At 42.0% G+C, this 12,966-nt stretch overlaps 1 protein-coding gene across 4 annotated transcripts in view; it reads right to left on the bottom strand.

Annotated features, from left to right (window-relative positions):
• Window positions 1-12,966, bottom strand: part of eya4 (EYA transcriptional coactivator and phosphatase 4) — an 81,755-nt gene that overhangs the window by 24,101 nt on the left and 44,688 nt on the right. For all 4 annotated transcript variants that reach the window (XM_084082372.1, XM_084082371.1, XM_084082373.1 and 1 more), the window contains 6 exons: window positions 11,485-11,562; window positions 10,354-10,420; window positions 8,444-8,586; window positions 6,285-6,428; window positions 5,877-5,959; window positions 2,580-2,754 (listed from right to left, as the gene is read on the bottom strand). In XM_084082372.1, the coding sequence (XP_083938498.1) occupies window positions 2,580-2,754; window positions 5,877-5,959; window positions 6,285-6,428; window positions 8,444-8,586; window positions 10,354-10,420; window positions 11,485-11,562 (690 nt within the window). The remainder of the gene's footprint in view (window positions 1-2,579; window positions 2,755-5,876; window positions 5,960-6,284; window positions 6,429-8,443; window positions 8,587-10,353; window positions 10,421-11,484; window positions 11,563-12,966) is intronic.

Genomic DNA, 12,966 nt, shown 5'->3' with positions numbered 1-12,966 from the left:
CACACACACACACACACACACACACACACACACACACACACACACACACACACACACACACACACACACACACACACACACACAAACAAACAAAACCACACAGCCACATGTGTAAAACTCACTGACATCACGATTTCATAATTATGCAATTTCACAATTACAAAATATTTATTTCGATCTGTACAAACATTCATAAACAATAGTCACTGAAGAAATGTAGGAGTAATTGTTGAGACTCCAAAAAAGCAAGAGGAATAATAATAAATCATCTGGTCAGGGTAAATAATTCAACAGAATAGAGACGATAGATTAACATTGGGACTAATGAGTTCCATAAACAAAAGCAGCATGGCTATTTTGGGTGTGAACCGCGCGAGATTCAAATGCATACACAAATATTTAACAGCGGAACAATGCAAAACACAAAGATAAAAGGGCACAGAGGGGAGACTTGGATGCCATTTTGCACACATAGCTACAACTAGATCCTCTCAGGCAGAAATGTAATGTTTGAACACAAACACAAATGTAGTACGATGGAATGTGCGCACGCACACTCACGCTAAGTGCCATATGCTCCCACCGTGGTGCGGTAACCAGAACCAGACGTTAAGCTTCAGCTCTCATATTGTTATGTCTCAATCAGACAGAGAGAGACGGAGAGACCGTGTGTGAGAGAGACAGAAAGATGACGAGAGAGAGAGAGAGCATGCGAGTGGCAAGAGAAATGAAACTGCAGGAGGAGAAAGACTGATAGACTGAGAGAGACAGAAAGAGACAGACATAAAGAAGGGGGACGACTGATAGAGAGAGAGAAGGACGGAATAATAAAATATAAACGACAGAAAGCAAAGGAGTGACAACAAGTGAATAGCGAATATGATAACTCTATGTTCATAGAAAGAGAGCCAAAGCAAGTCACATTGAAACAGTAAATCAATGTAAGTGACAGAGAAACGATAAGCTCCTTTAATCAGAGCTCCTGGTTCTCAGCCAAGGTAAACCAAAGAAATGTGAGAAAAAATAAACAAAGAAAGAAGGGGAAAAGAGAGAAACGGAGATGTTGGCACGCTTTACTTCGTTTCCATTCCGTTTGTTTTCGTCATACTCTCATCCCTCTTTTTTACTCTTAAGGGCTTGATATACTTCGTTGCACTTGGTATCGCACAACGAAAATACAAGCGATCTACAAGCGAACGAATGTGTTGCGTTACGATGGGCTGTGAGTTTGTGGATTGGCTATTTTTTGCTGCGTGACACCGGCTCGCAGCTAAGCATAAATCCGGCTTGAAGTCTGTCTGCAAAAAAAGACTCAACAGAAATACACATTTTCTCACTTAAAATGTGTTAAAGTAAATAGTGCCTAATGACCCAAATCCTCCAACAGTGTGCAGAGTCCTACAGTCCACACATGGGGTTTGGCACACCGTCGCCAACAGGCCAAATGTTCTAGAGTGGATGTGAGATTATATTAATCCCAATTTATACTGTGGATGCTTTATTTATATAAGTCACGATTTCCAGTGAGTGACATGGTCGTACAGCCAAGAATAAATTAGCCATCATCCTGAAGTGAAATGTCAAAAAGTTGCATTTAGGGCTTAATCTCAAATCATTTTAAATAATTAGAATTATAGTGTTTCAGATCGCTACTGGAAATTGCTTATATAGTATATCTCTGTACAAATGTGTGTACGTGTGCATCTGTCCTTCACGTATCTCGAGAAACGCCCGACCAATCGGCTTCAACTCATGTTTCGAGGACCCGAGGGAGTGTGAAGTCGGTCGGATCAGCTGCTCTCAAAATCCCCAGATCCCCACTTTATGGAGTTCCTGATGGCATCAAAATGACGTCATAGTACTGACGACATAGACTGGTCTCCAAGTGCTATGATAATAGGGACTGCATTAAGTTCTCTCACAACAGAGAACTTAATGTAGGTACAACGGGTACACTGACAACGGGTACAATGGGTACTGCATGACCGAAGGGGTGTGTGTTAACGGGCGTCATCAAAGTACTGACTTGATAGGCTGGCCTCCAAGTACTTTAATAATGGGTACTAAACTGAGTACTCTGACAGCGTGCATTCCAAAATTCCCAAAAATTATGTATTTGGTCGCGGACGACCATCTCAACTATTTTGTTCCAGGGACCCCCAAGAAGCAAATTTGAGCTACAAATGTTCGCTTAAAAATATATATATATTCAAAGGTTTGCCCGAATTTTCACGATTTTTCAAAAATAGCACATCTACAAGCTCATGTAGTTCTGCTACATGAGCCAAGTGCCGCACTATGAGCTTGTATATCTGCTATTTTTGAATAGCCAAAGTTTAAAAGGTTAAAATGATTGTGGTGCTATATTTACACATTTTGCTGGGGACCCCCTGGAACCTCCTCAAGGACCCCTGGGGGGTCCCTTGACCCCACTTTGAGAACCCCTGCTGTAGATAATACAACTGAGCCTTTGTACCACCCATGATCCCATCCCTCTTCCGTGCTCATTAGTTGCTGTTGCTTGGTTGGACAGAAATCCTCTCTAACCACCACCACCATAGAACTAGCATAGAACATACCTTGATGCAGCTCTGCGGCCTGTCCCGTCATGACTGGGGCGGGCTCTTGCAGCTGATAGGCCGCCGTGGACCCCGTCCCATCCACGCTATTGGAGGACATGTATGTCCCATAAGATGAGGTGGAGTAATACTGGGCGTACTGGTTTTGGCCAAACGTTGTATATGAAGGGTATTCCTGCAAGAAAATACAAATGTATTATGAACCGTAAATCTGATACAGTGTGTGTGTATTGTTGTTGTCGGGCAGAAATCTCACATCTCCGTATTCCAACTTTTTATGTTTTTTCCCACCCGTAAATTAATTCCCTACTTTCTCATACAACAGTGTCAAACCAAAGTGGTTAAGTGGTTAAGTCTGTCTGTGGGTTCTATAAATATAATTGAACCAATGAAAAGTATTAACAAGAGCTTGTGACTAAATAATAATAACTACACTGGATCCATTGGAAAACGGGTTCTTTTTGCAATTTCCTGAAAAGTAATTATTTTGGACATACTGTATGTGGTTTACACCTGACAGCAATGTACTGTATGTATGTATGTATGTATGTATGTATGTATGTATGTATGTATGTATGTATGTATGTATGTATGTATGTATGTATGTATGTATGTACATGTACATGTACATGTACATGTACATGTACATGTACATGTACATGTACATGTACATGTACATGTACATGTACATGTACATAGATAGAGAATGAAACAGTGTATGGGGATTGAGATGGCTCACTTTTTAAATGGTTCAGACTGGCTTTATATTTGAAGAGAACATTTTATAGCCATTCTCTCTCGTCTCTGAAGTCTTTTATTCGCTCAATTCTGTCATTTATATATCTCCCTACAATTAAAGCCTGGTGCTGCAGGTTTTTATTGACCCAGTAGAGATGGGCTCTTTTATGAGCCAGCTCTCTAAACCTGTCACTATGTCCATCTCCATAAGTAACTATAAACTAGAACACACACACACACACACACACACACACACACACACACACACACACACACACACACACACACACACACACACACACACACACACACACACACCACTGCATAGTAATGGATGATCATACGCAGACATGCTGCACACTCACACACACTTGTTTTCTCTCTCTCTCTCTCTTTCTCTCTCTCTCTCTCTCTCTCTCTCTCTCTCTCTCTCTCTCTCTCTCTCTCTCTCTCTCTCTCTCTCTCTCTCTCTCTTCTCTCTGTCTCATTTTCCCACTCGCTCTATCTTTTTTCTGGTTTACATGTGCGCGCACACACACACACACAAACACACGCACACACACACACACCCCCGCCCCTCTTTCCCTTCATCCACCCACACATGAACTGAACGTTGCCTTTCTTTCTTTAAACAGCCACATCTATCATAGGGGGACATTAAAATCCCCCTTTAAGCATTTTACAACCAGAACACAATTCATCATAAAGACATAGAGAAATATCCAGAACAAAACAGACTTTTAAAAATGACTAATTCGCTGACCCCACCCCACTTTCTCTCTCTTGAAAGGTCACAGTACAATTAGCTTTAATTTAATGAAATCCCTGATTAATCACTTGACCCTAGCGTTCCTATTCGGTGCATGTCATAATAGGTGAACATTCAGCGAAAATAACACATCTACAACGTGTCCAGATCGGCTATTTTCGGCAAAAAGATTTTGTGTAGAGGGGGAAAAGTAGCGGACCTAGGATAGAGCCCTGGGGGATCTTGGTCAACTAAGTAGGGTTTAAGTGGTTATGGAATGTTATGTATGAAAGTAGTTGTAAAACCATCTCTGCTCTCAGATGCTGTTGGTGATATAGTATACTGTATGTATGATATAGTATACCGTATGTCACCGTATCAAGTCACATCCACTTTACCGCTCGCTTTTGCTGCATTGAGAGAGAAAAAACTTGCCTACGGTAATTTTCAGCTGGCCCTTACACACACACACACACACACCCCCCACACACACACACACACACACACACACACACACACACACACACACACACACACACACACACACACACGATTGTCTTACTGTCATTGTGGGAACATATGAATATAAAACAATTTATAATTAAAATTTTAATTGTTTCCTTAATCTGCTGGCCTAACCTAACCTTATAGGTTCCAGCATCCGTATTCTGGGGAAAACTTTCACAGAAAATAGCAGATCTACTAGCTCACAATGCGTTGCGTTAAGACTAAATAAATCGGCCATTTTCAGTGAAGATATTGCATGTAGAGCGGAAACAGAGAAGTCACTAGTATAGAGCCCTGAGTGACTCCAGTCAACCAAGTATAGTGTTTAGGTGGTTAAACTATTCATATGGTTGTTAGCTCATTCATACAGGCTGATGCTTTCATTCGCAGTGAAGTAATATTCATGTTCTTTGTGGATATTTGTATTGTTTTGTGTAGTTTGTCTATTAATAGTGTTAATATATATGTGTCTATGTAATAGTGTTTCATGCTGCTCTCTTGGCCAGGTCAATCTTGCAAAATAGAGGCCCGGACAGTTGGCGTAACCGTCTGGGCACCTAGGCTGGTAATCCAGCCAAGCCTGCCCCAGCGCGTCTGATATCTGGTCTAGAGGGGCGGATTCAAAATCTCCGGAGAACACAACCGTGGGCTCCTATTGGTTCACCAATCTGTGCGCCCGTCCCCGCCCCACTCCGCGGCCCTCCTCTTCTCCCAATGTGCAGCCCAGAGCCCTGACGTCACAACATTTGGAGGGACGCCCACTGCACTCTGGTTGGTTGGGGAAATGAAAGGTTGACTCCCACTTCCTATCCAGAAATTTCAACAGCTTGGTCCAGGCTTTCTTTTTGAGCAAAACGCGAAGGAAAATAAAAGCCTGGAGATCGAGGCTAAATCCAGCCTGAAAGCGTGTCGTGAGTTCGACTCCCAATCCCGACGACCTTTGCTGCGTGTCACCCCCCCATTTCTCTCCCCATTTCCTAGTCTACTGTTCCTATCAATAAAGGCAGAAAAAGCCCCCAAAAAATATCTTTAAATCTTGTCAAACTGATTTTAATCTCAATTAGTATTTGACCTGGTTACTGTAAATAAAGGATATGGTGAACTGTTTCAATTAACGCAAATTAATCACACACAATAAATGTTCCTGCCTGGTGTGTAAAGACCGTAGCCCCCTAACCTATGAGTTTTTCTTCTGGTTTTACTATCCTTGTGGGGACTCCTGGTTAAAACATGGCACACATACACTGTATACCCACGCAAACACACACATGTACAGTACATAGACACATGTAGTGTAGATATACCTGCTGTGTGGCAGTGTAGTTGGCTGGGTTGGACACTGAGTTGTTGGTGGCGTAGAGCCCTGAGGAAGGGGTGAAACTGGAACCTAGAGAGAGAGAGAGAGAGAACGATACAAGAGATAGGAGAGACGGAGAGACAGAAAAGTTTCTAACGTTACACAGTGCAATGTCATACGTAGCATGGACAGCGAGGCCAATAAGAACAAAATGTTTCCACTCCGACCGCTGTGACATTCACAGCTCACCGCCAAAATGTACAGAACTCATTTCAAGGCCTTTAAACGCTAACATGAAAAAAACAAAACAAAAAAAACAGTCGCCCCTCATCGAGTTATTTGTGCAATGGCAGAAAGCTGATAGCTCCATCTGGGAGCATTGTGGCGTCGGAGAGGATGTGGTGCCCATACCCACCTGGCATCTGATAGGGTGAGTAGGCAGTCTGTCCGGGCTGAGGTGTGGTGAAGCCAGGGCTATAGCTGATGCCCGTCTGAAGAGGAGACTGGCTCTGAGCCAGGCCACCCTCCGTCTTAATTCCCGGCAGCATCACGCCCAGATCTGTAGAGAGAGCGGTACCGGCAAACGGCGTCAGTATCGTTCAAATTGTTGCCGTCGGGCCGAAACCTTGTATCTCCGTATTTCAACTTTTATTTCTTAAATCAATGCCCTACTTCGTCGTACAAGAGTGTCAAGCTAAAGTAGCGAAAATTGACGATTTTGACATTTTTAAAGTGGTTAAAGTTACCTGTGGGTTTTATAAATACTTAACCAGTGAAAAGCATTAACAAGAGCATGTGACTAAATAATAAGTGCATTGGATCCACTGGAAAACACAGGTTATTTTATCCATTTATTGAAAAGTAACGGTTTTGGACATACAAGGTTTCCACCCGACAACGACGGTATACACATACAGGCAGAATTTTAAATCGATATAAATGTATCTCAACACCTGGTGTAACTTATACCCCCTGTTTGGCAGTAAACTACAAAGCTGTTTGTAAATGCATGTGGAATTGGCCATCATGGCAGTAGTGTGTGCCCTACAGCTCATCTTCGTCTGTTGTTACCACAGCTAGTGCCAAAACAACATACCCTCACTCGTCTGCATGTCCATTAACCCATTAAGACCTGAGGTTCTGATTCTACAAAATGTAGAAAATCCTACACAGTTTCTGAAAAAACGTATGTTACTATATCAGTGGTTCTCAAACCTTTTCATGTCAAGGACCTCCCAAAATGTATTTGGCCGCCGACCCCCATCTGAAACTATTTTATTCCAGGGACCCCCCAGAAGCAAAGATTTGAGTTAAAAATGTTTGCTTTAAAAATGTATATACATTCAAAGTTTCCACAGATTTTCACGATTTTTCAAAAATAGCAGATCTACAAGCTCATAGCTATGAGCTGGTATATCTGTTATTTTTGAATAGCCAAAGTATAAATTCATGGTTTAAGTGGTTACACAGATGTGTTACCGGTTTTAATGGGTCAATATGAATTAAGCAGTAAATGTGGTTTTGCATTCTTTTATGTTATACTGTACTTGTATACAGCCCTGATGAACGCACTATTGTGAGCCGGAAAGTTCAATGTGATACACACATTTGCATCAAAGCTAGTATTACCATGCGGTTATTTCTTCTATTCCAGTACGCTTAAGGCTGATTCATACTTAGTTGTGTGTCAGTTCTCGCGCACTCAATATAAGCAATCTATAAGCTCACAACACACGACACATTGTGAGCATGTAGATTGGCTATTTTCGGTGCGTGACACCCGCGTGCAATTACGAATAAAGTGCTGTTCACAATCACATTAGGCACGGTAATTATTAACGATAACTATTTTCCTTTAAAAATCATTCTAACTGAAGTCACAAATATCGTCTCCCCCTCGGAAGGTTTCGTTATTGACGGAGATGAGGAGACGATTATGAATAGCTTACGCTACCTGGTAGGGTAGCTGGCATTACCTCGGGTAGGCTATAACTATCTCGCCTCTGTATAATTCTTAATCAGAGTCACATTATCCATATATTCTATTGCATGCATCTTTCAGCACCACAAAGATCTCTCTCTCCCCCTCCGTGTCCGACAGAGCTGGACTACACAGTGCATGTGTGGTGCCACTGTTTACAGAACGTTATTATTCACCAGTGTGGAATGCGGATGCACGTATTATCCTTATAGTTATAGTTATCGTGCTTGGTGTGAGCTTGTAGATGGGCTATTTTCACTATTTTAAAAATAATAATAAAAAAGGAACGGTTTTGGACAATTTCCTCCCGACAGTGATGTTGTGAGGAATTTACTGTATGTGGAACCACAACAAAATAATTGTAATGTACTCCTATCTACTTGTACACAAAATGTGACAGTAAAGACACCTTGAACCATAGATTACGCGTGTGTGTGTGTGTGTGTGAGTGTGAGTGTGAGTGTGAGTGTGAGTGAGTGTGTGTGTGTGTGTGTGTGTGTGTGTGTGTGTGTGTGTGTGTGTGTGTGTGTGTGTGTGTGTGTGTGTGTGTGTGTGTGTGTGTGCACGCGCGCTCGCTCGCTCGCGCTAAATACCATAGGTGGACAGTCCGTAGGCCTGTCCTGTCTGGGAGTAGGCTGTGTAGACGGTGGACTGCTGCATGCTGCTGAACTGGGGCTGACCAGCATAGGAGGGCATTGAGGGAGCTGCCGGCGTGGACAGGATGTGAGGGTAGGGCCTGAGACCATGGAGGACATGAAGAAACAGAGTGTGTGTGTGTGTGTGTGTGTGTGTGTGTGTGTGTGTGTGTGTGTGTGTGTGTGTGTGTGTGTGTGTGTGTGTGTGTGTGTGTGTGTGTGTGTGTGTGTGTGTGTGTGTGTGTGTGTACAAGAGAGAGAGAGAGAGAGAGAGAAGCAGAGAAATGTATGTGTGTGTACGTGTGTGTGTGTGTGTGTGTGTGTGTGTGTGTGTGTGTGTGTGGGGGGGGGGGGGGTAGATGGGATAGGGTAACAGAAGCAAGAAGGAAGAGAGATAATACAATCTGTTAAAAATATGACACAAATCATTGGCAGTTGGATTAAATGACTCAATGTGAGGATAGAAACAACATTCAGAGGCTTGGTGGGACTGAGTTGTAGAGAATTAAAATGACAATTATTGGCTACCGGGGGAGGCTGAGAGAAGGCAAAGAAACTAAACGTAGTTGAATAATGTACAACCTTTTGTTCAGCCTGCATAATTCGGATGTATGTAAGTGTCACTGAGCAGGATAACCACTTAAGCCCTATTGTATATGCTTTGTCGTACGATGAATTGTGCAAATAGCCGATCTACAAGCTCACAACACGTTGCATCGCGACGTAAGCAGATATTGGATGGTTTGTTTTATCACCGGCTTTTACAAAAGTGTAACAAAATCAACTGGTTGAAAGAAACTGCTGAACAGAGGCTGAAAGATCAGTTTGAGCAAAGTGAACTCAGAACTGTGACATCATGTGATATTTATGTAGGATTTAAATAAGAGCTTAAACTGGATCAAGTATTTGATACATGAAAAATAAAAGTACTGTACATACAGGCTATTTGTCATTTAAGGGTGAACAGTACCTGAATTCCCAAGGTCATTGGAAGACATAAACGGCTGGATAGAAATCAGAGTAAATGCAACCTTTGCAATGACGAGTGGGAGACGAGCGTTTTGTTTGAATATAAGCATAATGAATTATAGAGAAATCTATATGCCAAAGCATTAATGATGCAAAGCCTGCGGAGCCATCATCAGTCACATGCACACCGTCATCTTGTTGCTATGCTGTGCTGCTGCTTTGTGTTATGCTCTATGCAGTTTTTGTGCTTGGTGTTTCATTCCCTGTGATATCTATTGGGGAGATCATTTATTTATTCAAAATAATTTTCACGCTCGCAGGGAATGAAACAATTGAGACAGATGTATTAGAGACAAATGTCTCAATTGAGACGGTATTGAGACATTTTGGTATCAAGGTTAGAATGCAGAATTTGATGCCAAGATGTATACAGGTATAATATACTTCTTCAATATTCTTGTCGATATTTACAGTATGCTCAATAAATATACTGTATCTATTTCAATCCAAGAGTTGTCTGACTTAATTTAAACCGCCCATCTGTCTAAATAAATGTTCAGTTAAGTCAGGTAAGTCAGGTAAGTAAGAATCAGGTAAGTCAAAAGTTATATTTAGTTAGTGAATGAATTAATAAATGAGAAAATTAGAGAGATTGGCCATTGTCCACTGTTTTTGCTTTACGAGATTGTGTATTATATTGTATTGAATTGTATTGTACCGAATTGTATTATTGAATTATTGTGGCTGCAAACCCAATTTCCCCAAGTGGGACAATTAAGTTTCACGTTGAACTTTGATCCCTGATTAAGACAGATACGTAGGATGTTGTTTTACGCAAGGCACTTACAGTAGCAGATGTCTTGCTTGTGTCTTTTATAGAAGAGAAAGTAAAGGCTTACTTTGAGGGATAGAGCGGGGGAGAGTACTGGTGCGATGAGCGAGGACTGTATCCACTGCTAGTGATTACTGAAAAACAAGCACAAGAAAAACAACATAATACTTAATTCATACTCGTCAATCGTCATATGACAAGGTATAAATGAGGCTTAACTCAGTTACTTAAAAATAACAACACACAGTTAAGTTTGTGTAAAAAAGTCTCAAATTCCCCCTTCATTTCATTTACTGTACTTTTGCTGAACGGTACAAGTCAAGGCCTCCGGCCATATTGGTTGAGTTAAAATTCTCTTCCAGTAAACACAATTTGAAGCATTTTGAATGGCGACGAGCCAAGCTCTCTTTTTAGATAGTATTGCAGCTCATGCTTGCAGCCCTTACAGTGGGCCTCCTAGTAAAACACAATGCCTGTTTGTAGTCATTGAGATGTCAGAGCTCAACACCGACAACCTCCCGCCTGCTTAGAAACTCTCACTGTGTGTGTGTCTGTCTGTCCGTGGGTGTCTGTGTTTATTTGTAGTATGTGAGAGGGAGAATGGCTATTCATATGGTCTAAAACTCCCCCACTCTCTCTCTCTCAGTCTTGCTCTCAGACACACAGAAAAGTGATATACGGCGAGATAAGAGTAAAGGCATAAAAATATGTGTAAGTGTAAGACATGAAAAAAGTAAATATAAGTATAAAAGTAAAACGTAGGAATGTAAGGAATATATAAGATCAGACAAAGGAAGTGGAAGTGTACACTGGGATGGCATAAGGCATGTGTTTTAATATATATCATATTATGTATTAGTTATACCACCCAAGTTTTTGTATATATTAGACAATAGACATTGCACTTGGTATAGGTAAATGAGTGCAAGGACAGAAACCCTCTATACCTCCGTACTTGATCTGCTCTTTATCCCCCTCTACAACAAATCTCTTCACTGAAAATAGCGGTCTGCAAGTTCACAACGCAACGCTCTGTGAGTTTGTAGATCTGCTATTTTCGGCGAATGCCCCCCCTCAGAAATACCTATCATACCTATCACTGAACTGCACTGAGCTGAAGCAACGCTAAGTCTGTCTGTCTGCATGCATGCATGCATGCGAGTGAGTGAGTGAGTGCGTGTATGTGTGTGTATGTTACCTGAGCCTGCGTATGTGTCCAGTGATGTGTCTCCTGTAGTAGTGGCTGTCTCACTGTTGTTGATAGGTTCTGTTTTGACTGAGAGCAGAGAGAGGAGAGAGAGTAGAGAGTTATGACCCGACCTATATGTATGTATGTATGTATGTATGTATATATGTATGTATGTATGTACCCATCACACACACTGTACAATCCTGAGTGTCACTTTAACTCTCAGCTACATATTTTGGGAGGAAACAGGCGATCTGGCGTGAAGCGCAGTCAACGGCGTGGCGGGTGGGGTGTGGCGACAGACTTTTGGTATTTTCAGGGTCAACGAGGGTGGAGTTCCCCGGGGCACATTGGCGAGGTGGGTTGCAGGTGGATTCCCTCATGACCAATCAAATGAATGCTTTGCATTACCATTAAGAGTAGAGCATTCCGGAATGTATTTTTATCCCAAAAGCAAACTGATGTCCTAGTGCGGGAGGCGCAGAGTAGGGGTTCAACAGTTAATCAAACCAATCAATTCAATCAATCAAAAAAAATCTTAAATATAAACACCTTAAATAGACCGCCAAGGGCACAGGATGTAAAATAACTAATGCAGTCAATATGTCTGACACTGGTCCAATGAGAAGTATTTCTGAGTGTAAGAACGGTTCAATGATGTCCGGCTATGAGCCAAACATAACCTGGCAGTATGTGTAATAATAACCTATCTAGTTGACCAAACAGTAAGCCTTTTATGAAGTAAAAACCTATACGCCTTCAATATTTTCATGATGCGCAACATTTTTTTTGGATACAAGTATTTAACAGTTGCCATATGTGGGTTAGAATGCGTAAAAATATCACTAAACCATGTTGTCCAGCTTGAGGGATTCGTATCAAAGTGAAACAGACAAGCATAACATCATAAAGCGGGTTTGTGTGATTTTGGGCATCAGCCAACTGTAGCGTGATTTATACTTGGCTGCACGCTGGTGACACACACCGGAATGAGCAGATCTGACTATGAGCTCTCAACATGCAGCAGCACGATGCATTGTGAGCTTATAGATCTGCAATTATCTGTGCATGACACCCTCACGCAACTAAGTATAACTTAGGCTTAAAATATGATGAAAATAGGACAAAAGACAAAGGCGTGCCTCGCTGCATGTCGTGGTCAATGCAGGTGCGCTGCAGACAGTGTAACCCGCTGTCCTCGTTGACGCCAAAATTGTAGTGCGCTGCTGATTTGCAAAAAAACTGCTCCTCTCCTCCCACACCGGCGCCTGGCGAGTACCCAAACTTGTCACTGTGCCTCGGGAGATCATTTCACCCGTCCCCTGGGCGCCACACGCCAAGACGCCTGCCCCAAATCAGGGCCCTGAGCGGCAGTTTAACTCTGAGTTGAACCAAGAGTTAAATTGGCACTCAGGATTTTGCAGTGCGGTAAACACACACACAGCGGGGAGCACTAATCTACCATGCAGGTGCAATATTGTTCAATTTTAC

This window comes from Gymnoscopelus microlampas (genome assembly GCF_963454915.1).
Source record: "Gymnoscopelus microlampas genome assembly, chromosome: 16".
NCBI classification, from domain to species: domain Eukaryota; kingdom Metazoa; phylum Chordata; class Actinopteri; order Myctophiformes; family Myctophidae; genus Gymnoscopelus; species Gymnoscopelus microlampas.
This window is presented reverse-complemented; position numbering and strand designations above follow the sequence as displayed.